Raw genomic sequence first — 24,432 nt, forward strand, 5'->3', positions numbered from 1 at the left:
TCTAAGTGCACTTGTGATGCATTAACAGTCTCTAAGGTTAGCAAATATAGTGAGAAATGCTGTCAGCATTCACTCGTTATAACCTTGGCCATCCAGTCAGACCTGGCCACCAGTAACCTCAGTCTGTCACCTGATGATTGGATCAGCTCCTTTCCACTGCGAGAGACAAAGAGATGGAAGAGATGTTATAGAAAATACAGTTTTAGTATTGTTGCTTTTTTTACTCAGGTTGGGACTGTTTACCTTTGGTAGTCAAGTTCAAGCAGACTGACTCCATTAACAGCCAGGATCCTGTCTCCTGGTGCCAGCTTCCCACACCGGGCTGCAGGAGAGTCTGGGACCACTGCACGGATGAAGATGCCTTTCACTTTCATCATAGTGTCCTAGAACATGAGGTCAAAATTTCAAGCACATACAGACACTCATGGTCCAAGTCATGATTACGACGTGTAACCTCGCCTAACATTTATAATCACTGTAACATGGTGAGAAGTTCAATAACTGAAGGTCAGCAAAAACAAGATGTAGATCAGGTGTCAGGTTCATTTAACTTTAAATCATGAGATCTAGATCTCTTCCACTCACCCTTGTGTCAACCAGAGCAAGACCAAGTCCTCTTTCTCCTCGCTCCAGCTCTAAACTAAAGACCTCATCGTTGTTGTCATCATAATGGTCGTCTACCTCTTCATCCTCCTCCTGCTCCTCCTCTTCCTCTTTGAGTTCAACAATTATTTTCATACTGGTGCAATCTGATTTCAAATCTGATTTCAAACGGTCTACTTTCAGTGCAGCCAGGCATTCAAACACTAAACCACCTAAGGAGAAAATAAAGGATATTTCATTTCATTTTCCGAAAAAAATCAGAAGAAAACCATGAATGGTAATGTCTTTTTGTACCTTCATCATGTGTATCTACTCCAGAGGACCAGGGGAGCGACTCACTGTCAGCCTTCATCCATTTATCTTTGTCTGCCTTCACCAAATCAACAGGATCTATAGTGTGGGGGGTGTTGGGTGGGGTCAGGAGGCAGGACGGGTCCAGTGCTGACCTCCTCATCTCAGTGGTGTCCGTCTGTCTTGTCTGCAGCTCCAGATTCCTTAGCTTCTGGGACAAAAGGAGGGCACCGCAGGAGCTGAACTCATCATGGTACTGGGTTGAGGAGGGAGATGACGGTGATGGGGGTGATGGAGGTAAGGCAGCAGAGGTAGGGTGGTTCTGGACAGTAGCCTGAGATATGACCATGTCAACTGGTGATATATCCAAGGTTTCCAGACTGGCTTTTGGAATCATATCTATCTTAGTTGGTTTAGCCTCAATGGTAATGGTACTATCCTGGATGACAAATAGCAAATAGTTTGACATTTTTTATAGGTACACTTATTTGCTTATGTGCCAAGAGTAAGATGAGAAGATTTATACCACATTCATGTACACTAAATATGAAGCTAGAGCCACCAGGCACTCAGCTTAGCTTTGCATAAAGACCTGTAACTTGTTTATTAGTGACCTTTCTTACCTCTTCCTGACAGAGCCACATCTTCTCATTTAACTCTCAGAAAGAAAGTGAATAAACATTTCCCAAAGTGTGGGACTAGTGCTTTAGAGACACAGTGTCATAGCTAACCATCCCCTAGCTACAGCTAGCAGAGCATAAAGATTGTAAACATAGAAATAAAGGTAGCCTAGCTCTGTCCAAAGGTACTAGCACCTCTTAAATTCACAAATGAACACTCAGTTTGTTTAATCTTTATAAAAACCAAAGAGTTATAACAATATGTTGTGGTTTTACATGATTATTACGGGACTATTTCTTGGCTAGGAGCAGTGATCTCCAAATAAAAAAGAACACAGATGGGAAAAATATCAAAACTGGAGCTTGCATTCATTGCATTCTTTGGGAGATAGCGTTATTGAGAGCAAATGTAAGGAACTTTTTACTTGCTCAGTGGCTGTATTACAGCATAAAGCAAGGTATTAAGAGGCAGTGACTGAATAAATACTGGTACTGTCTGAATTCAGTGTGCACTGCAAAAGATAATTAGCTCTTCACGTCCAACTACAAACAGGCATCAGAGAAATTAACTGATTGTTATCGTGGTTTTTCCAGACAAAAGGAGTTATCTGCTCAAAAACACTATAGGGGACTGTAGAAACTGGGGGACATTGAGCACAGTGGTGTGCACAGTCGTGGCCCAATTGTTGAAAAACTTGCGCTAAAGTGCCCTCTTGGGAGGCAAAACGTGCGCTAAAGTGCCTTCTTGGGAGCCAAAACGCGCGCTAAGGTGCCCTCCTGGTTGGCAAAACACACTAAAGTGCCTTCTTGGGTGGCAAAAACGCGCACTGAAGTGCCCTCTTCAGTGGCGAGAATGCACTGTATGTGCCCTTTTTTTCTTTTCGCCCCCGCCCTTCAAAAAGTCTGTGCACGCCACTGATTGAGCATCAACAATTTTGTACATTTACATTAAAAAGCATGTTTCAGTCAAGCACACAAAGCACATGCTATTAATTTTATTAATTTAATTTAATTTATTGATTTGTCACCTCGTGGGGGCAGTGCAGCAAGTTGTCAACACAGCATTGATATATTATCACTTCATAAAGTTAGAATGACAAATGTGTTAGCAAACACTTGCCAATTGACACACCCAACAGATACAGAGCAACATTAGCATTTATGCTACTGGTGCTGGTAGATAGATTTACAAGAGTTTTTTTGCTCAGCTGTTTGCTGTGTATTGATATAAGGGTTTTGAGTCTGAACCACAAATTAGTTGTTAATACAAAAATATTGACTATGACATCTTTAAAGCACTATACTGTATGTGGTGGCCTCCAGTGGTAGTATCAAAAGGACAACATGGCGGACAGCAATGCTAAAAGAATATTTCAATGTGAATCAATACATTTGTCTCCTCAGTCCAATAGTACTTAGCAGTACACCTATGCTAGGTTTTAAAAAGAGGATGCAGAAGCAGGTTCTACAGCAGGTTTTGAATTTTTATTTTAAGATTTTCCATAAGGCCTTAATGTGCCCACCACAGGCAGGCATAAAAACTTCCATTACTCATATCTCCCAGCCTATTGAAGTACTACATTGTTCGGCATACCTATTTCAAATATGTTAATACCAAAAGACATTAATGGCATTTTCAGTACCTTGAGGTCCCCAGTAGTTGTGACTTCATTGGATTGTGAGTCACAGAGGCTGGAAATGAACTCTTGAAGCTTATCCAGCTGTTCCCTCAAGCCCAAATCTGTTACTGCCCTTCTCAATTGGAACTGGTAACCCCCATCTGGCAGCACTAGAGGATGGTGGGTATCAAAACTCTCCAGGATCTCAGCTGAGGAAGGCAGGGGCATATTGAATTAAAATAAAATAACAAGAAATTAAACATAAAACTTTGATATGGGAATTTGTGGATTATGTTCATAATTATAGTTGGTATAATCCGAATTACAGCTGGAACAATAGGCCACTAGTATGTTGACCTCTCACCAGTTCTATATGCTGCTGCTTGGTCATATGCAGATGGAGCCCAGGTGTGTCTGCAGGGAGATGCGGGGCTGTAAAGACTCAGCAGGTGGTTCAACTGGGCTGGCCTCAGGGCAGGATGGTCAGATCGCAAGGACGCCCATGATGTCTGCACACACACATGCACATCATTAGAGTCAAATTTTCAAGGCATCATTAAAGCCTAGCCAGAGCATCAAGCAAAACATTGAAAATAAATTATGTATTCAGATCCTTTCAGTCTACTCTTCTTTCATGCAGAAAAGATGCAGATTTTCAAAGGCAGCATCCTCAGAAAATACCACAAAGTAGAGGCTTTCCTGAGGGAGTGTGGATTTGGCTTTGTAAGCAAATGCTGCATTACCAAGACAAACAGAGCAGAGGCCATCAATGTGATTAAGTATTGCCCAGAAATATATGGCAAGCAATAGAGGAAATTTTCATTGTCAAATGCCTGCAGTGCCTGAATCCAGACACATGTAACATTGTCAGGTGGAATTGCTCTTTTATATAGGGCCAATATTTTCCTGAACTTTGAGCTCCTGGATCAGAGTCTCTACTATTTTATGAAAGAGAGCAAAAAAAAAATGCAGTCTTTCCATCAAAGAGCTGAATCCAGTCATTTATCAGTTGGCCACAGCTCTGCCCCATTTAACGTCCGTGGGAATCATTCACGCTGACCTCAAACCAGACAACATTATGGTTGTGGACCGCCAACAGTGGCCAATCAAAGTTAAACTGAAAGACTTTGGCCTGGCTCGTCATGTCTTTGCTGTTGTGCCAGGCGTCTGTGTGTAGACCACCTGGTACCGAGTACCAGAGGTCATTCTACATATTCCTTTCAACGTGGCTATTAACATGTGGTCTCTGTAGCAGCAGTGCTTGCGGCTGGTTACCGTCTGTACCCTGGGGACACGGACTACAACATCTTGAGATGTATTACCAGGCTCACCCAGAGGACTATATCCTGGATCAAGGATATGGCACTGACTACTACTTTCAGCATCTGTGAAAATACCTTCACTGACAGAACCAGGCACGAGAGAGGAGATACATCAGGCTCAAGTGTCTTGATGATCTTGCGCAGCTAATGATGATGAAGGAGTGGGGACATCAAAGCAAACAGCTTTTATTAGTGAACCTGATAAGGAGGATGCTGCAGCTGGACACTGAGCTAAGAGTAAAAAAATGTAGCCCTCTCATTCATGTGAATAGAGGCAGTGTGTTGATGCAGCTTGGATGCTACCACCAAGGCCTTGGCAAAAAAAACAATAAGTGGTCAAAAAAGTGGGCACATTTTTGCCACAATGTAACATCATCCGGCAAGGCACTGCGCTGGCCAATCGCAGATATGTAAGTGCTCATTCCTCGCGGATTACTAGGATAAGTGTATTTGACTGTTTACCTTACAACGAAAGGTAAACCCGCTCGTCCCATGTTTTGGTGTCTTATTAGCCTTTATATTAATTACTCTGTAGCTGTTAACATAACTCGACCTACTGGATTGTATTTCATTTTCTCAACAGTACCTTAAACAACACACCCCCACCAACACAGCCCCTTGTATGATTTATGTCTGAAACACAGCTGGTTGAGGCACTTCTTCAGAGAGGGGCCCTCCACCTTTTATTTATCTGTTGATGGAGAGGAAAGGTACAGAGCCCGGGAGGCACAATGGAGAAAAAAATAACTATTGTGTACTCTGGGTGTAGTCATTTGTGCTCTCGATCTCATAATTTGTGCTCTAAATTGAATAATCTTGCACTTGATTTAACAGAATTCACTCTTGCGCCATTCTCTTGTCCGACATACACCCTCCTTATGGATAGTTTGGATTTCACAAGTTTGTTTTTTTTAAATCTTGGACTAAGATATGTGGATATCCTAGTCCTTTAAGCACAACACTGTGTAATCTCTGAGATCCCTTAAAATATATAAAATTATCCCATTGAATACGTATTCTATGGGACAACAGCCCTTTTCACCATAAACACTGTCATGCTCCTGCGGATGTCACCCAGTTCATAAAAGGTCAGCTAGGGTTCTTCAGTGCTTTACAGATGTAGGTGGATCAACAAGTGCAAAGAACACAGCCTTCTTGTGAGAAAGGAGGACATACGGCTAATCCTGGCTACCTTGGATCCAGCTTGAAACAGTAACTGATGTTACAGGGAAATATCTCCTTTGTGGCTTTCTTCAAACTGCAAACTTCTGGCTGACTGAATGCATTTTGGTAGCCTCTACAAGAGTGGAACAGGCAAAATAGTTAAATCAAGAGCGTGAATTATTAATTTGAGAGCACAAATTATTTATTTTTCATTATGGCTCATACAGGGCTCTGTAGAAAAGCAACAGACACCAGTTTGAATGTCCTCAGTGGACCCTTTTCACAACAGACAATTTGACTTGTCAAAACAGGAAAAGGAAAAGTGGAATTAACAGGTTAGTAAGCTGTATGATATAAACATGAATGCCTTACTGTGTTCTTTTCATCAAGTGTGCTACTTTTTGTGTATTTGGGGTTTTGTTAAGCAATGTAGTCAGAATTCTACAGCGTAGACAGGCTCCATTATAATGTGTCTTTGGTTAATCTCCTATTATTTCTTTACCTTTGGTTATTATCTTGGATAAGTGTGAGTTCAAAAAGACCATATCTTTGCCGTTTTCTATTAGTGTTATGTTTAGTGAGGATTAGTATCCTGTTAGTCAGCCCACCTTGAATTCTAACTGAGAGTAATGCATTTATTAAACCTGTAAGGAGCAGAGCAAAAAACATTTAGTGAAGATTTTTTCCATTCTCTTACAGAAATCAAACTGTTAAATCCTCAGCCTGTTATGTCTGTGGTTATTATTTATAGCTGGATAAACTTAACTCTGCAGAGCGTGTGTGGAGTGTATGTATTTTTTACCTGTAGTAAATTCTTTCTAGGCGTGGCCAGCAGATTGATAGCCGACGAGAGAGTGTGTGTGTTCTCCAAAGCCAGTTCTCCCAGTCCAGCTGCATGGGCCCAGTCCAGGAGCAGATCAAGATTGGCCCGCATGCGAACGCCTCTGGACCACTGGTAGAAACCTGGCTCTGATCCTGTGTACACATCAAATAAAACTTCATCTTTGACATGTGTAATTAGACATTAGTTCAGGTTACTCAAGAGTCTAAAATATTTGAATACTGGAAGTTGTGATGATTCTGAGTTACAAGTTCCTTATTATTCCAGACGCACATTCAATACGCGGCCTGTTTTAAATAAAGCAAATACAGATTTGACAACGGCACAAGTGTCCATAACTTGTAGAACTCCTGGTACCTCTCTCCATGAGTGAGTTGAAGAGCGATGCATTGATGAAGTAGAAGACATAAGCGATGAGCTGTGAGGAAATCTCTGGGTGAAGCTGACAGTCTGATAGCAGTCTCCGAGTCTCAGTTAGGACCTCCACAACCTGCTCGATCTCACCAGGGACCTGCAGCCCACCGCTACCCAGGATTTGGGCACCCTCACCAGTCGCCTGTGAGTCAGGACTCTCCCTGAACGGGTTGCAGTCCAGAAGTCCTGGCAGGATTGGGTACAGGACCTGATAAGACAGAATCACTTGAATTAAGGGATTTGAGCAGCTTAGTATAAGAGTGACTCAATCATCCATGTGGAGCTGGAGATTGTTGATCATTCCTGTGGGTCAGTTTGAGGTCCGAGAAGTTAACATTGTGCGGTGGACGTTCTGATCACCATGAAAAACTGAAGCATGTAACCCGCTAACCCATTTTTCAGACCACCCATGTTGCTTCTGCATGTCTGCTTCTTTCTTTTTCTCTCACTACTGAATAGCTAATGTAAGATTAGAAATAGAAACCAAAAGAAACTGCAGAAATAGGGGGGACAGAGTTCGTAACATTTCCTCCCTTTAAGCCAAAGGTCCTTGCCGTTCCTCAGAGCAAAGCCCAGACAAACGATAGCATTGTTCAGGGCTAATTGTACACAGACATCCCCCTTCTCCTCCAATCGCACTCTTACACCCACCAAGCTTCCGAAGCCAGCGCCAGCCTTAGATCCACATTCCTAAAAAGCTGAATATGGCTCATGTGGGCTTGGCATGGTGCTGCAACAGGACTGCTGAGTGAAGAGTTCTGAAGGAATCCACCCTGAGCAGATCGTTTTACATTTACTGTAAGGCTCCAAGCAGCCAGGGCAGGCTGAACATGAACAGTAGAACACAAAGTAGACAGCCACGGCTCCCATCACACATGAGACAATGGAAATGACTGAACATTAAACCAAATAATTTTGCTGTGTTTCTGGTTGGAAAATGTCGCTCAGCGGAGCCAACCAGTAAGGCTTCATTCATTCAACAAGGCAGGATTCTGGGTTTACCACATGCATCCATGGCACGTATTGTCCTAAAGTCCAAAAAATAAAGTGTGTATTCTGTGTTGTCTACTTATTTGCGCTTTCATTATGATCGACAAGTAAACACAGTCTTCCCACAACCCCGTATAAGTGCCTCTGTATATTCATCACAACATGTCTTCTGTTGGAATGGCTAGTCACCAGTGGCGCCTTTTGTTTTCCATCCCAGAGCAATTACTCTTAGATTGAATGGAAGAGCATGAAAATACCCTGAAAGTAAACCGACATTTAAGAAAATGTTGACGCTTCTGTTTCAATTTAGATCTAAATTTGTGAAGATGGCAGAGTGGATGAGAAGTGAAATAGCAAGATGAGCCAGACAAAACAATAATAACAAAAAAAGTAATGCTCAGCCTTTATTTCTCCTGTCTGCCTTGTTTATACCCTGGAACATTAAAATCCCCTCCTTGCAAAAACTGAATCCAGAGTCAGCCTGGCTTCATATTAGGTACCTACATAAATCACTATGTCAACTCTGTGCTGTAGTAGGGGGGAAGGATAGATGCAAGGCTAAATCATTAGGCCTGGGCCAGGTTAGTCTTCAGCTTGACACTAGTAACCTGACCACATTCCTCGCAAATTCTGGTCTGTCAGTCCAGGATAGAAGTGAATCATAGCCTGCTGTGAAGTGACAGGCAAGATGGATGACACACGTCTCGACTGAATTAACTGGCAAGACCCCAAACAAAAAACAAGACCATGTTCACACTGAGCCAGCTAAATCTGAAATTGTTGTTGTGTGTGTGTGTTTGTGAAAATGTCAAAACTGTTTTTTTCATAACATTCTCCATACTAAAATACACAAACGTAAGGAAAACAGTGAAATCTCTTCTTTTCCCTCCTCTTTTGGTCTGCAAATTGTGCACCGCAACCAGCATTAGGCAGTAATGCATGACTTCTGAATCATGAATCACACTAGGATTAGTGTAAGGGTACACAGCCCAGGATGGACCATTGAGAGAAAAAAAACCCAAAACAAGTTTGTGGTCTGGATTTGCTAATTCGTGCTCTCAATTTAACAGAATTAACCCTAATGCTAGGCTCTTCTCTGGCGTACACCCTCAGTGTGGATCGCTTGGATTAAATGAGGTTTTATTTGAATGTTTTCTAAGAAATGTGGATATATTTTAAACACAACACAGTGCAGATGTCTACCAGTTCATGAAACTTGGCTTCAGGGATGTGGACATGGACGTATTTTTATTATATTAACATATTCTGTAGTATATAGTTGTACATCATGATTGTGGAGCACTTCCTGGCTGCCAGGAATATATATATATATATATATATAGTGTTTTTTGTACATGTTCTGTACATAACATCATCAACCAATATATCGATATACGTTTTTTGCCTCCTAATATCTGTATCGGTACCTGCCCTAAAAAGAATCCTGTATTGGTCATGCCCTAATTACAGTTACTAGTTTAACACTGATCACAGCCAACATCTTGTCAGTGGTGGAACTGTTAGCTTAGTTATTCTGCTCAGTTTCTGCTGATTAAACCTCCTTTTACAGTTAGGAAATTGTGCATCGCATCCAACATTAGGCAGAAATGCATTCCTTTTGAATCATGAATCACACTAATGTAAGCTCCTTTGTTCAGTAACCATTAGTTGAAGGGAGTTACAATATGAATATCCATAATTACATTGCAGTTACCCTTTGCCATGTTTCTAGAAGTTAAGTGGGACATCTATTCAGAAGTGGGACTATTAGTTTGCTTATTCTAATCAGTCTTCGTTGGGTCCTTTTTTGACCCCTTCTGATAGGGATATTCATAATATATTTGGAAACATCAGCTTGACTAAATTTGCATGAGATGCTGCAAATGAAACTCACAAGCATATATTTTCTATTTATGGATTTACTGACAAACCACATCTGGAAGTAATTTCATCAGAAATGAAAGCTGTCTAAAGGGCAGGTAGTTAGATAACCACATCCTCCAGCACTGAGCAAAAAAGTGTTTTGTCTCAAAATTGTAGAACAGCCACTATTCAGGAATTTCTATAGTTTCCTCTTTAGAGATGCAATGTCCTATCACTGACGTCCTTCCTGCACGGGAAACTGATATAGGAGATGACTCGAAACGTGGCGCATCGGGCACAAAGTCCTTTTAAATTCCAACTGGCAGGACATGTGAGACCGTGGCTGTTGCTAATGACCTGTCAAACGAGCACTGTGCTAATGTTATGTGGCCCAGTACTTGACATGGTTTCCTTTTTTTCTGGCGCTGTGCTCGTCACTTGGCAGTTGCTGGTTAAAAGCATCCAGGACGCTGATAGGTCAGTGCATAAAGAATTGGAGTGGATACGGTATATAATGTCTTGTTCAGTTACTGACAAAGGAGGGAGAACTGTTCAAAAAATGAACATGATATATGAGATTGTCTGAACTGAAATAGGCTCCTCAATAGTATTTTTTGGACAGTGTTTTGACCCACACCCACACAGCTCAACTGGAAATTTGTCTGAAATGTTCCCAGCACAATTCCATGTCATGGGTGGGGTGCGTCAGTGAAACTGCACACAAGTGAATACTGCGGCTACCATGAATAACTCTTTCTCTTTCTCTCTGTAACATTATGAGAATGCAATCTCTTTGAAATGTGTCAAAATCACATACAATTTTTAAATCTACTACTACTTAGCCTTCACAGATTTGAGGGAAAGTTTGGAGATGTCCTGTGGTGTAAGTAAACCTCTCCTTAGATCAAAACTTATTTTTCTTGTTAGTTGAGACGCAATGAGGTAATACAGGAATGTAGAAATATTCACTACTGTTTATAGAAGTTTTGATACATTTTCTGATTCATCACTTCTTATCAGCCAAGAATAATTACTGTATGTGGCTAAACTCATTGAAGCTAATAATTGTAGCAAATACATAATGTCTCAATTATCAGAGGTTTTCTGGCTCTCCTTTTAGCTCTGTTTTGGTCTCCACCAACTCCTAGTCTTTCCCTTTATCTGTCTTCTGTTTGGTGTTGGGCAGGTAGTATACAGTAGGTACACCACTGAAAACAGCTGACCTTTGTGGCCACAAACGAGGTTAGTAAGTATAATAAGAATGAGTCGAAACAGTTAAGTTTTGGCTAGAAAACCACAAAGATGAGCTGAAATACAGCTGTAAAAAATCAGCTGAGGAGAACTGAAGAGTGGGGTGATAATTCCCGGTGCATTCATCACTAAGACACCATTCACACTACACAAATACATTTGATCTTTCCTTGTGCATTCTTTCAGAACCTCACATGTGGAACACATTGCTTTGTGTAACAGTTTTAAATGAAAAACATGTCTTAATTTGTGTACCTACCATCTTATCACAGCTACTCAACTGAAATATTAGAAGTTGCAAAGACAAAATTCCTTGGCAACACAGACACCCCTGGATTGACTCCTTCATCCTCCCCCAACACACACACACACACACATAAAGGCCCTCGGTGTCCTGTCTCTCTCCCATGTCATAATGCTCTCAGTGTGGTCTGGCTGTGTGGCTGGTCGCTCTATTAGAAAGCTGTCAGAGTGGCTAACTGAGCTCTTTATTCTCAGCCTGTCTCTGATTATTTTTTTAAACTACACATCATAACCATCGGTGAGAGGACCAGACGGAGCCAAAACACAAGTTTGACTCTTCTCTGTCTTCTTGGTGGCTGAAGTTAGGTAGATACTTGGCTTCCCATGTAAGACACAGGACTACATATACAACCACTACTTAATAAACCATGCTGTGGTATTACCGACTTATCCACCAAGATGTATTGTCACAAATATTCAAGTAATGCATAATCACACATGTACTTAGTTGCGGTTTATGCTCCATTGGCTTACTTGGTCAGCCTCTCACCTTGGTTATGTAGTAAACACACTGCTGGAAGGCAAGCATGATGACCTCCTCCAGGACGGCCATTGTCTCCTCACTGGCTGAACGGACACAGGACAGACGTAGCTCCAACAGGGCTGAAACACATATATTTATTCATGTTAGGTGTCGTTATGAATATTCAATGTATCTTAAAGTTGCACCGGACACTTTTGCACATTTTGACAGTGAGATAGAAAAATAAATGGCTTTATTATCCAGAAATATTCAAACATCTCATCCGCAAACAGTGCAGCTTTAATTGATCATATGCTCACATGGTCATTGTATTACATAAGATGGTTAACAGGCGACTAACCCAAGTTCTCCACCTCCTCCCTCTCTGCTTCCATTTCTTCTTCATCCTCCAGTCCACGCTCTTTTCGGGTTCTCCACTCCAGAATAAGAGGCAACTGGTACTGGATGAAGTGCAGCAACTCTAGACTGTTTGACATCCACACCACCAGAGGGCGCAGTCCTGAGATCACCTCCTCTAGGTTGAGAGGCAGCAGATCTTCTGGGTTTGAACCTTCACCATTGAGACTGCAAAACGTGAGAATGAATCTGTAGTGTAGTCAGACACACATGAATGATGACTGAAGAAAGTAAAGAATTGTGTGCTTACACTTCAGGTTGGACTGCCGCTAGGTCCTTAGTGTACTCCTGCGTGACAACAGAAAACACCTTTACAATGTGCGCATCACAACATGGTGGTCACAAATATGTAAACCATCATTAATGTACATAAAAATACGTCTATTGTCAGAGATTTTGGATCCTCAGGAGCCTTAGAGCAAACAATACACAATAGAGCACCTTTCGTCATGGTTGGATTAGTGCCCCCAGGCACCACTGGGCACTGAAGCTTTTTTTCTGGTCAATGGCAGATAGTAGATAGTAGATAGTAGATACTAGATGGTAGATCCAGCCTTTCCTCTTATTTATAATCTAGACAAGCCTTCAATCAGGCTCAAATTGAGTTTAAAAAGTTTCTTTACCTCAGTAGTAATCAATAACTCTTTGCATACCTACATTTTCAAATCAGGTACACAGCAGACTCATTACAGTTTCCCCAGAGCCTCAGAAACCCTGCTGAACTCATACTCTGGAATATTATCTGCCAAGAATTGGCTGTCTGTCAGTTTGATTTAATTAACCACAAGTTCATTGGGGAATATATATCATGTTAGTATTATATTAGCCAGTCAAGGCAAATAAATGACAAAGGGGCCTCTGCAAAAGACAGGACCTCAAGATTGTGTACAAATGCTGGCCGTAAACCTGCATTCAAACACAACATTGACAAATTATCACCTTACAAGGTTGTTATGGTGGACATGTTAGCAGCTATTTACACATTGTTATAACTCCTATGTTATGTTATATATATATCTGAGAAATATCTAGCTCCTAGATGCTAAATGCTCCACTATGTTCCCCAGCTAGTAGCAGAGGTTTTTGACAACATGCTGCATTTGGAAACAGTGCTGATAAGACTGAACCAACCAACAGTAAGTATGTTAAGGGCTGTAAAACCAAAATGATGAACTGAAAGATACTAAAGGGTTGCAAGGTTAGGTGGTCATTCTCTGTGGTTTTGTCACTTAGACAAAAGACTTAAGGGACCTCCTAAAAGACACATCTACATCTTCATTCACCACTTTGACCACAACTCACCCACATGGCATTCTGAACTCCGCTTGCAATAAGCAGCAAAAGCCTGCGCAGGTCTGAGGTATGAAGACACGTGGATGAATACTGAACACACATGCACAGCAACAGTGAAACAGTCAGCGGTGGTCTCCCTTGAACTTTGCTGCTTTCCATAGCGATAATTCTTTTGACAATGTGATGCTCGTGTTCCGTATCATAGTTCAAAGTCAAGCTGTGGCCCTCGGGTGATTTTAGAAACGGAGGGCCCCTGTTCAGGTTCTGTTTGCTGCTTGGGCTCTGGGGGCCAGTGCAGGTTGAGATGCAGGTGTTGCAGAGTATCATTTCTCTTGTATGGCTTGTTGTAGTGGCAGAAGTGGTGTGACCCAGCAGCCAGGGGATCGCAGACAAGCTAGGTTCAGGTGCAGTGCTGTTCACTTCCTTCATTTCCAGCAGAAAAACAAGATATATGAAGTTTGCACTCAGTCAGTCAAGTCATCTAACCTGATTCTACACAATATATGTAAGACAATATAAAAACAGTGGACAATTTACTTAGGGTTAGGGTTAGGTTGTTAGGGTTAGGGTTAGGGTTAGTTGACAAGAACCAACAGTATCTCCTATATTCTTGTATTACCTTGTGCATCAAAGCTAAGGGATCCTTGAAGAGAAACAGGTAGCGCTGTCCCAGTCCAATGATGTCACCAGGGCTAAGATGTACTTCTTTTCTCAGGACTTCACCATTTCTCATAACCACGGCGTCTGGACAAGGACAGAGCATGGTGGGGCCGCCAGTGCTATGACGATGGAAAGAGCAGTGTTTCTGAAGTATGTCTGGGGCAAAGAGGAGGATGTCTGGCTTTGATGCGTCTTCGTGGTCACTTTGTCGACCCATTACAATCTTTGGGCTTGCAAGTAGGTAGATGATAAAGTCCTGAGTGGGGTATGGTAGAAAGCAGAAAATGAATGTTATGCATAAACAAACAATGTACAAATACTGATTGGAAATACTCATTTTTTCCCCTTCTTTTTTCTCTCCAACTATGATGCTGTTAAAATCACTAATTACATGATGTTTATTCACTTTACAGAGATCGCTTGTCAGTTAAAGAATACACAAATCAAAACACATATTCTGCAATGTAATAGGGAATCTCTTTCTATAAATACATGTTACTGTTGATACTTCTGTAATGTAATTTTCCATTAAAATCCCTTTCAGTTTCAAGTCCAAAACTTGGACTTGGATTTGGCTCCTGTCAGATTTATTCAAAACATATGCGTTGTCAGGAAAATGAAGAAATAAAGAAAACATTTTTAATCTTAGGTATTGGCTGGAGTATATTAAGTTCTTAAAAGTCAAAAGACTAATCTCTCTCTCAAGTCAAAAGCCTCTACAGTTAAAGAGTTGCAAGTCTTTTTTGATTTTGTCAAGTCACATCTTAAAGCAAGACTATAATGTTTGACAGACAAAATAACATAATATTTGTCTTAAAAATGAAAGTTTGAACTCACTAGTAATAAAATACACCTTTTCTGTGATCAATACCCTTGATGGTACAAGTACCTTATTGTATGGAAGCTAAACTTATATAATGTTAGCAAATGTTTGGTAAATATTGCTGTATAACTGACATTAATGGGTGCTTATGTTATGACTATTTACAATTATCCTTTAACTGTCACTTATTGCCATAAAAGATGCAGTTACAGTATCATTGTAAGTCAAGTGTACTTGATTTACAATGAGACAACTCTATTTGACTTTGACTTTGATCTGTTTCTGATGGTGGTGCTCTTTGTTTGTTTCACTGACTTCTCAGCTCTCTCTCTATTTTCTGCTATTTCTAAAGAACCACAATTGAGATTCACTCACTGCATGCTTTTAGTCTTCAAACACATGAAGAGAAAATGTATAATTTTAGACTGGCAAAAGGATGACTCACTAATTTTGCTTCATTATTTGGTGGCAGAGAGTAAGTAATTAAAGATTTAATGTTGTGCTGATATCTCTTTCTTTCACTACCGGCTATATAACAACAGTCTCTCTCAGTGAAAGCTGATCATGTGGAGGCATTACAGTCTTGAGCCAAGCCTGATTATAGACAAACAATGTTTTATTAAACACTGTGAGTGGCGAGCACAATGTGCAGGGATTATTATGTTTGACATTGCCCTTGTGATGCTTGTCTTTTCCAGCAGGACAGATTTAAACCAGCTGAATTACTTTACAAATAAACTCTCTAAACCTTGTCCACAATAGTATTTCTCGTGGTAGATGATAATATGCTTATATGAGGGGTCTTTTGGGAAAACAAATAACTCTGACGCAGAGTCACAATCAGTGTGGGCCGCTGTGTGTATGTGTGTGCGTGCATGTGTGTGCGTGTGCCTGCATGTGGCAGTTGCCCACTGTTAAAAACCACTGGTAATCTGTCAGGAAGCAGTGCTATTGCAGTGTCTTTTTCTGTTTCCTGATCAGTGTTTTGACACACACAGCTTTTCTGTGAACAGTTGGCTGACATCACACTATGATTCACCCCTCTTGCTCACTGTTTACACTGAGAAAACATGATGTTATAAGAGCTGTGGTGTTGTATTTTACAATAAGTAAAGCCAATAATTCCGTAGTTATTCAATTCATCTGTTTGTATGGCACATACGCAGTCGACCATGATAACACGCAGATATACTGTACCTCTTGGAAATATCACTTTTATAAACAATGGGTCCTTAATTTCCAGACAAAAGCAGCTTCTCATTTCTCGCCAGCAACTGTAGATTTTGCCGAAATGACAACCGTCGCTGGAAATGGCAACCGCTGCGTTAACAACCTCACATTAACTTGGTTGAAAAAGCTGTCTGTGGCTGACTTTTTAATGTTGCAGATCTGTTTCAAAATTAGAACTGTAAAAGTGGTCTTAAATGAACACGATGGGTACATGATGTTGCTGTTGAACTGTGGTTTCCAACCTTTTCGCAATACATCCAGCAAAATTAGAGGGAAGCTTGGTAAAAAAAAACTATTTTGTGTGTCAGAAATATACAGTACCAGTATATCTGAGTCATTTCGCAACCCCTTAGATTGATCTATCAACCCCTTGTGGGGGTCCTGACGCCCTGGTTGGCAACCACTGTTGTAAAAAGACTGAGGCTGAAGCTCTATGTCCAAGGAAAAAAGTCCTTGCTAACTGATTAGCTGTGTAGAAGACATGGAATAAAGAAACAGCATTGTTCTTGTATTGCAGTGAGAGTAGAGTTTGTCAGTCCTAAAAGTATGACAAGGATTATTTCATTCATTCATGTCCCAGTTTGGTTGCTATAAATCTAATGTGGAGCAGAACAGTTTTCTAATATTAGCCTAAACTATGATAGCATTCAAGACTGGCTTCCCCACTATGATGAAATACTATACAGTCGACATGCTGGTTGTGAATAGGTTGTTGTTGTTTTTTTACATAATCTGTAATCTTACAAACTAGGTTACCATGCTTGGTTACTAGTGAGATAGTTAGCTGAACATGCTAATGGTAAATGCACCTTAGTTAAACTCTTGCTCTTGTGTATTTGGGTTTGGAAAGATTGAAAATAGACAGCACCTTACAACCTTCCAATATTAGGGGACTGGTGTAACTACAGCTCCATGTACACTGCTTCAACATGTAAAAGAATTAAAAGCTTGTCAGGCCTACTGCACCTGATTATAGGTTACTAAGCTATAATTGGGAAGGAGCTGGGCCAACTGTCAGTTTCTGAGTGTGTGTTTGAATGAGATACCTGTGCGAGGCTGCAGCCCTGCAGCAGCAGCAGGTACGGACAGTCAAGAGGAGGGTGAATGGAGTACTGTGTGGTGTTATCGTCGCTGCTCTCCGTCTCCTCCCTCTCAGACTCCTCTCCTTCCCGCTCGCCCCTCGACCTCGGCGGACAGAGGGTTTCTGTTTTGGCCGGCGACCCGCTGTCCCCCTCTGAGAGAACTGCCAAGTGAATGTGATTTTGTTCTGGTCTTCTTTCTTTCGGGCGCTGGAAACTCTGCATTGAAGTTTGATTCAGCTTCTTGTTTTGATCCTCGAGACGTGTATCATGACATGTGTCCTGTGTGGTCTCTGTATCAGAATCTAAGAGGTCCATCTCACTTTTGCTCCTCCACAGTTTGTGGCTTCGCCCTGAAGTCCTCTCTATGAGTGTGGAGTTCACTCTGGAGCGGCTTTTCTGCAGCTTACGAGCCTGGGCATTGATACCTAACAGGGAAATGGATAAACAAAAAAATGGTTGGGTATCAGATTGAGCACTGCTGTTAAAACAATGTGCAAATTGAGCTGCTATATAAATACATTAAGCACAGAGGTAAAGGAAAGTGGTGATAGGGCAACACCCGTTTTTTTTTCCTGAAGTAAGGTGAGGTGTGTGTGAGCCTGTGTGCATTCAGTCATTTGTACATCGTGTATTTATGCCAGAGTCAACATAGAGAAGCCACATACAGGAAACAGGCCTCAGTGGAAAGAAAGACAGAGCTCATGGAAATAAAAAAAAGTTTCCCGACACAGCAGGCATCCACAAGCTGACACTGATAGAATGCTATCACAGGCTGTGCCATTCATAAAAGCAAAACACCAAACAGGACACACTGGTACACTATGACCACAGCTGTGTCAACCACAGCTAGAGCTTCCAATAGAAATGATAGTGGAAATGACATAAAGTGGTCCGCCCTGCACATTTACGATGCCAAGCAGTGTTTGTTCAAAGTTCTGGGTATCTTTCTGTAGCATCATGCTTTGTAAAAATCAGCAGATGGTATATGATATTTTTTATCACGTAACATATAGGATGATGTGAAAACAGAAACGTGAAAAGAGAGGGTGCGCCACTGGAAGAGATTTAATTAAATGACAGGGTGTCTGCCACGTTCATTAAATTTAAAGTTTCATAAACCTTTTTAATGGCGGTTAGAATGAAATCTAAGTCCAAATTTGTAACAGAAATTGAAAAGAAAGGAAAAAAAGACATTGTAGACCTATTAAAATACAGTTTGGTCTGTGTGGCTTGGCTGACTTTCACTGGAAAAACAGCGTGCCAACAAACCACATTTTACTGTGAGAACCCTAAAACTGAATTTAATACTGACAATGCTTTATAGAAAAGTAAAGACTCATATTTTAGGACATGCAAACACCCTGAATTAGGATGTGGTATACTGTGAAATGATCGGTCCCTAAAGCACCCCGAGGCTAGAGTGAGGCGCTGTACCAGCAGTGATGGTGTCTTTGTCTTTGGATCTCTCCTCCTCTACCAAGCTTCTCCTCTGGATTTCAAACCGTCTTGCCAGGCCCTCTCTAGGTTTCCATAGTGATTGCAGGAGGAGGGGTTTCTCGTTGTCACCCACGACTCGGAACCCTTCTGTTCTCCACTGATGCCCACCAATGGAGCCAATGGTGTCACAAAGGACGTAGGATACCGCCTCTTCCTTGGCCTGGCCATACCTGGATCACATAAAGAGGTTAAAACAGTGGGATAAAATCAATGTATCTCTCAAAACATGGTAGTGTACTTTTGGAAACTTCTTGTTTCTTCCATTCACAATGGATTATAGTGTCTACTCTACTTTGGGGCAGCTGTGGCTCAGGAAGTAGAGCGGGTCATCCACTAATCAGAAGATTGGCAGTTTGATTCCCGGCTCATCTCTAGTCCACATGTCGATGTGTCCTTGGGCAAGATACTTAACCCCAAATTGCTTCCAATGGCTGTGCCAACAGTGTATGAATATGTGTGTGAATGGGTGAATGTGACTTGTAGTGTAAAAGTGCTTTGAGTGGTCGGAAGACTAGAAAAGCACTATATAAGTACAGTCCATTTACTATTTACTTTAAGCCTCCATGTATGCAGTACCAAGTTGGCTGCTACAGGCTTATTTGGTCTGGTATGATGAGTACAAGAGCTTAAAAGAGACAATTTTAGATATTGTTGCAAAATGAATATTTCTGAATCTGTTTGCTTACTTTAAGACTCTTCTCTATTTACTCATACTGTTACCTTACCCCTTATGCTAGCAATAACATTTACCCATGACTGTAACTGACTAATATTTAGTTAGTACATAACTTCAAACCAGCATTCATTGATTTGTTGGCTCTTGATAGCAGCACAACAAGCTTTAAATGCAGTATTGAATGACATACTATCACCTTATGCAGATGATACTGTACAGCAAAAATGTGTTAGCAAAGAGTTGCTTATTTACACATCCAGCAGACATGGCACAACATTCACATTCATTTGGAGTCATATTCCTGGCCACCAAATAAATGTAGGTCCAATATTCACTCTTATTTTACCTATGGTTTAGTCACCACCACATCCTGAGAAATATATCTGGTTCTTTAGCTGCTAAATGCTTCATTGCGTTTACCAAGTTAGTTGCTAGCTTTGCCTGTTGTTTAATGCTAGGCAATGGGTTTATCAGAGCATTTTCATTGAAAACAAATGCCTGCATATCTGAAAAATAAGTTAATGGGAACTGTGAAATACTGAAATAAATCAGGCTCACAGCGTCAAACAATGAGCTAAAAGATGCTAAAATGCTTAAACCCTATGTACAGCTGAGGATAACTGCACAGCTGGATAAATCCACCTGCAAACCCATTCAAATCATGCATAGTCATTACTGTTACATGCAGTCTTAATATAAAAATATTGATTCAAGCAGCTTTAGCAGCTCAAAATAACATCTCTCCATGGACATTCCATTAAAGCTGCAGGTTTCAAAGAACTGAGCTTATCAACAGTTGCCATATGCCTAATGTATTTGCTAACCCATTACCAAATGTGTGATCTTGAAATGATATGACTAAATGGCACTGCTACATTATAAATTCTTACAGAAGGAAGAAGAAAATGCTTTAGTCTTTCCTCTACTCACTGAATACCACTTGTATTAATCATTCCATTATGTTTTGGCTGAAACTGAAGCAAAGACTGACAGACACTCTCTCTGGAGAGGCCCTCTCAGCGCTCTTGCCGACACTGGCTGTCTTTCACGCGAGTCTGTGGTTTGCTATAGACCTTTTCAGAACTATTTGGCACGCACACACTGCGTGCACTGTATTGCAAATATAATAAACAGAACAACGGGTCAAGTCGACTTTGTTCATTAAAAAAATATATTAATCACAACGGCATGAAGGCGGTAACCTTTCATCAATCGCCAAATCCAAAGCATCAAAGCCTACTCTGACTCCTTTTATATACAAATGATGTAACACAAAGGTATATTACAGAGGAGGAAACATGTGGATGGACAATGAACTCACCCTGAGAAGACACAAGGACACACATATGGCAAGCAGACACACACAGACATGTACAGATAACTCATGGCCTTACCGTTCAAGGGCCTCTTTGACTAGCTCTTTTGCGCTGGAGTGTGTGGTGGCCAGGACACTCTTGTAGTGGGCCCCTTTACAGATTTCACTCCCGAAGATCTTCAGGATTCCTGGAGCAGTTATCTGATTGGATAGCTCAAAAGGATCCTCTGCAGTAAGAGCATCTGTTGAGTTCACTGCGACATGACAACAAAACAGATGAGAGGTTTAACAGTAGGTTATAGTTTTGTGGTTCATAAGCATTGATGCCAGATTACATTTACCATATGGTTTGTTACAAAGCTATATGTCAGTCTTTACAGTGCACTTTTTGGCAGTTTGTATGCAATAAATCAATGGTGTGTACTAAAAGGAAATGCTGTAAGGCATGCAATGACAAATATTAAATGAGCTGGTTCCCCAATGTGTTTTATAATAGAGCCATTCACAACCACATGCCATGCTGGCATTTGTATGTATAATTTGTTTTGGTAACTATCCATGGTGGTGGTACTATAGGCTAGTCAAATATATTGAGAATTACTGTACAGTATTCATCAGGGACTCAGATAATGTAGCTCAACATAATGTGAAATGCAGGGCAGTTATCTCAGTAGTGGCTTGTTTGTTTACCCTAATTAAAGACCCCCCTCAGCAAATTCATATTGCACTTCCATAACATTTGGGTTCTCATAAAACACTGATTTAAAAAGAATGGTCAAACTCGATGCAGCTGAGACCAAGATATCCTGACTTTAATTCTCTAGTATAGTTAAAGCTCTGAAATGCTGGATCCTACATTTCCCATAATGCAGTCCATAGTGTTTTTTCATCAGATCCACTGTGCCATAGAGCCACAGAAGACATGGTCAAATAGTACTTCCCATGACTAGTAAACAGACTTTTATGTGTAAAGTTAGTGGATTTCCCCCTTTAAATATCTCATATAAATGCAGTAATGATTCACTGATGTTGCAGCATCCTTACATCCTAGTCAACCTACGACAAAAAAATCTCAGAACAAACAAGTGGGAGGAAAAGTGACATACTGCTGCCCTTCCTGGCCTGAACGGACAGCGACGTCCTGAGGCTCGCTGTCAGGGCCATGGATCCGGAGCTGGAGCCGGAGGCTGGGCGACGGAAGACACCTGAGAGGCGGTTGGTATGGCGACGGATGCGGCTCTTGCTGGGCTGTCTGACGGCCACACCCTCAGCTGATCTGCTTGTGGACGAACTGCCGGTGGATGTAACTGATCTGATGAGTGACAGAGATAGATGGAGAGAGTCCTTGATCAAGACCAAGACTTCATGAGCAAGACACTAAAATCCCTACTAGCATGTCTGCACCTTCACTTCTGACTCTGACCTCTCTGTGGAAGTGCAAGGAGAGAGGGAGGAAAGTTTCCGATAGAGATGAAGAGAGTATGGAGGAGAGATGAATGGCTCAAAACAGGAGAGAAGATTAAAACGTTGAACGATTTAAAAGGAAGAACATAGTGAAGAGAAAAAGATGTTTAACAGAAGAGAAATATAAAGCATGATAGAAGATACAAAACTAACAGCTATACCATAAAAGGTGCATCAAATATACAGTATACAAATAATAAATACATACATGTCTGCCTCCAGCACTACTCAGTCCAGTGTCCTTCACCATACCTCCTTCAGCTCTCTCAGAACATTACTGAAATAATGGAGTGTTGTTTATCGCCGACCAATCCTGTAAGCTTCTTATCACTATGGTTCAAAGGTTCCTTTGCAGTTGCGTCACCACTTGGATATAAGAGATTTTAAATTTCTCTTAAATCATATTAGAGAAACTGGTTGAAGGCTGTTGAAAATGCCATGATGGAGCGATGGCACCAGACTGTCACTGGTCTAGTCATTTAAATGCAAGGTATACTGTTGTGGCTAATAAGTACTTCATTACTCCAGATGTGCAGGATTGTTGAAAAGAATATGCATTTAATTAATTAAATAATTGGAATTTGTGTTTATCTCCCCAACTAATTAAAGCACTGCAACTGTCTCAATGCTCTTCTTCAAAATGAAACTAGGAGACATTTTTAAGAGCATAAGAAGAATCTCTATAAAAAGAAAAGCAAAAAATGTGCCAAATGACTCATTCATTTGTACAAAAGCTGTGTTTGTTTGGAAGTTGTTGATACTCACAGCTGAGAGCCATCACTTGTCTTCCTTCCAAGTTTGACAAACCGTCTTTTTGGCGAAGTTGAAGGTAAATTGGGTGGTCTTGGAGGGAGAGAGCGCAACTCCTCAGAGTTCATCTGATTCATTCCTGTTTGACCGACTTGGGGTTTTCAGCTCTAGTTAAACTGTTGTTTCAAATCAAGAGAGAGGCTTCTTATCATGTCCAACCAGAGCGCAGCCTGTGATGCGCACAGATGCTTCATTCCTGGGATGTTTGATACAGGACGAGCTGCGCAAAGTCACTCAGCTGCTGCTTCATTTTACGCACTCCGGAACAGGCGCTGCAGATGTTTCCAGCTCTCATCCAGCTGTTGGAGTTGCTGTAGCCTGGCTGTTCAGCTCACGAACCGACGTCTCGAGTTACAGCTTTAGTTCAGGGTTGTTCAAAATCTGACATATGAAAGTGAAGGAAAATACTGCAGGAAGCCAACAAGCGAGAAAGCAGACAAGACTGAACACCGCCTCTTTCAAACACAATATATTCCGCTTTGTTTCAAATTCATAACGAACCCGCTCTCCAGATGTGCGTCCACAGCGCAACTGCTTGGAGGTGCCAAGTGCACACACAAACACACACACACACACACACACGCACACCCGCCCCCACACACTAAAACCTTCAAAATAAAAGGCCAAGTGATGAAGACGTTGAAGTATTTCATTTTAAAGTCCTAACACTCACAATTTCCTCTGTGTTGTCCTTATTATCGGGAGAGGAAGACTGTTGGATACGGCTCACGTTGAAGATGGTCTAATAACAATAATAATAATAATAATAATAATAATAATAATAATAATAATAATAATAACAAATAAATAATAATAATAATAACAAATAAATAAATACATAATTTACTTTATTGATATGCCATATTCCATACAAAAATATATAAAGTTATACAAAGTGCTTCACAAAACATGAGACAAAAACATGGAAACAGCTGCAAGAATAATAACAGAAAGGATTAAAAACACAGAGAGAATTAAATTAAGGTAACCTAAATAAAGTGACAATTCAACTTAGTTTCAAATAGATTAAACGTTTCTTCTTATCATGTGGCAGATGAGCAGGGTTATTCTTGGCACCATGAACCAATGCACCAATCATCACTGCGTCTATGGCTCCATCTTTTGGCTGCACGCAGATCACAAGATGGGATTTCTTTTATTTAAGAGCCTTATAAGCTGTATTACTTACACGTGATGGAGTTATGTATTCGGGTTTGGCATCATCTGACCACAGTTTGTGTGTGTGCAATCTTAAAAAAGTTCCTACTGCAATATTACTAACCCCACAAATACAATTCAATACTGTTCGTTTCTCTCCACTACATTTATGTTGGTGCTGAAGTTATTTAGATTGAGTTATTTATAATAATATATGGAATACATGATCAACTTTGAATGGAAATAACACAACAGAATTGTAC

At 40.8% G+C, this 24,432-nt stretch overlaps 1 protein-coding gene across 1 annotated transcript; it reads right to left on the bottom strand.

The window, feature by feature from the left end:
* radil2b (Ras association and DIL domains 2b) lies at window positions 1-23,152 on the bottom strand. Its single transcript, XM_062442753.1, has 19 exons — window positions 22,967-23,152; window positions 21,844-22,049; window positions 20,817-20,991; window positions 18,684-18,916; window positions 17,214-17,674; window positions 14,074-14,370; window positions 13,464-13,877; window positions 12,412-12,449; window positions 12,106-12,329; window positions 11,772-11,884; window positions 7,017-7,082; window positions 6,818-6,971; window positions 6,422-6,594; window positions 3,498-3,642; window positions 3,158-3,342; window positions 898-1,228; window positions 586-815; window positions 244-383; window positions 1-156 (listed from the first exon to the last, which is right to left on the bottom strand). The coding sequence occupies exons 1-19, from the start codon at window positions 23,086-23,088 to the stop codon at window positions 63-65; spliced, it is 3,801 nt and encodes a 1,266-aa protein (XP_062298737.1). The 5' UTR covers window positions 23,089-23,152; the 3' UTR covers window positions 1-62.
* Between the last annotated feature and the right edge of the window lie 1,280 nt (window positions 23,153-24,432).

Source organism: Scomber scombrus, chromosome 21, assembly GCF_963691925.1.
Source record: "Scomber scombrus chromosome 21, fScoSco1.1, whole genome shotgun sequence".
NCBI lineage: Eukaryota > Metazoa > Chordata > Actinopteri > Scombriformes > Scombridae > Scomber > Scomber scombrus.

Coding starts and splice junctions, on each gene's coding strand:
- radil2b (XM_062442753.1), bottom strand. CDS start 23,088: ATGAATCAGATGAACTCTGAGGAGTTGCGCTCTCTCCCTCCAAGACCA. Junction 20,992..21,843: donor TCAGGCCAGGAAGGGCAGCA/GTATGTCACTTT, acceptor GTCATGTCGCAG/TGAACTCAACAGATGCTCTT. Junction 6,972..7,016: donor GGGAGAGTCCTGACTCACAG/GCGACTGGTGAG, acceptor GGTGGGCTGCAG/GTCCCTGGTGAGATCGAGCA.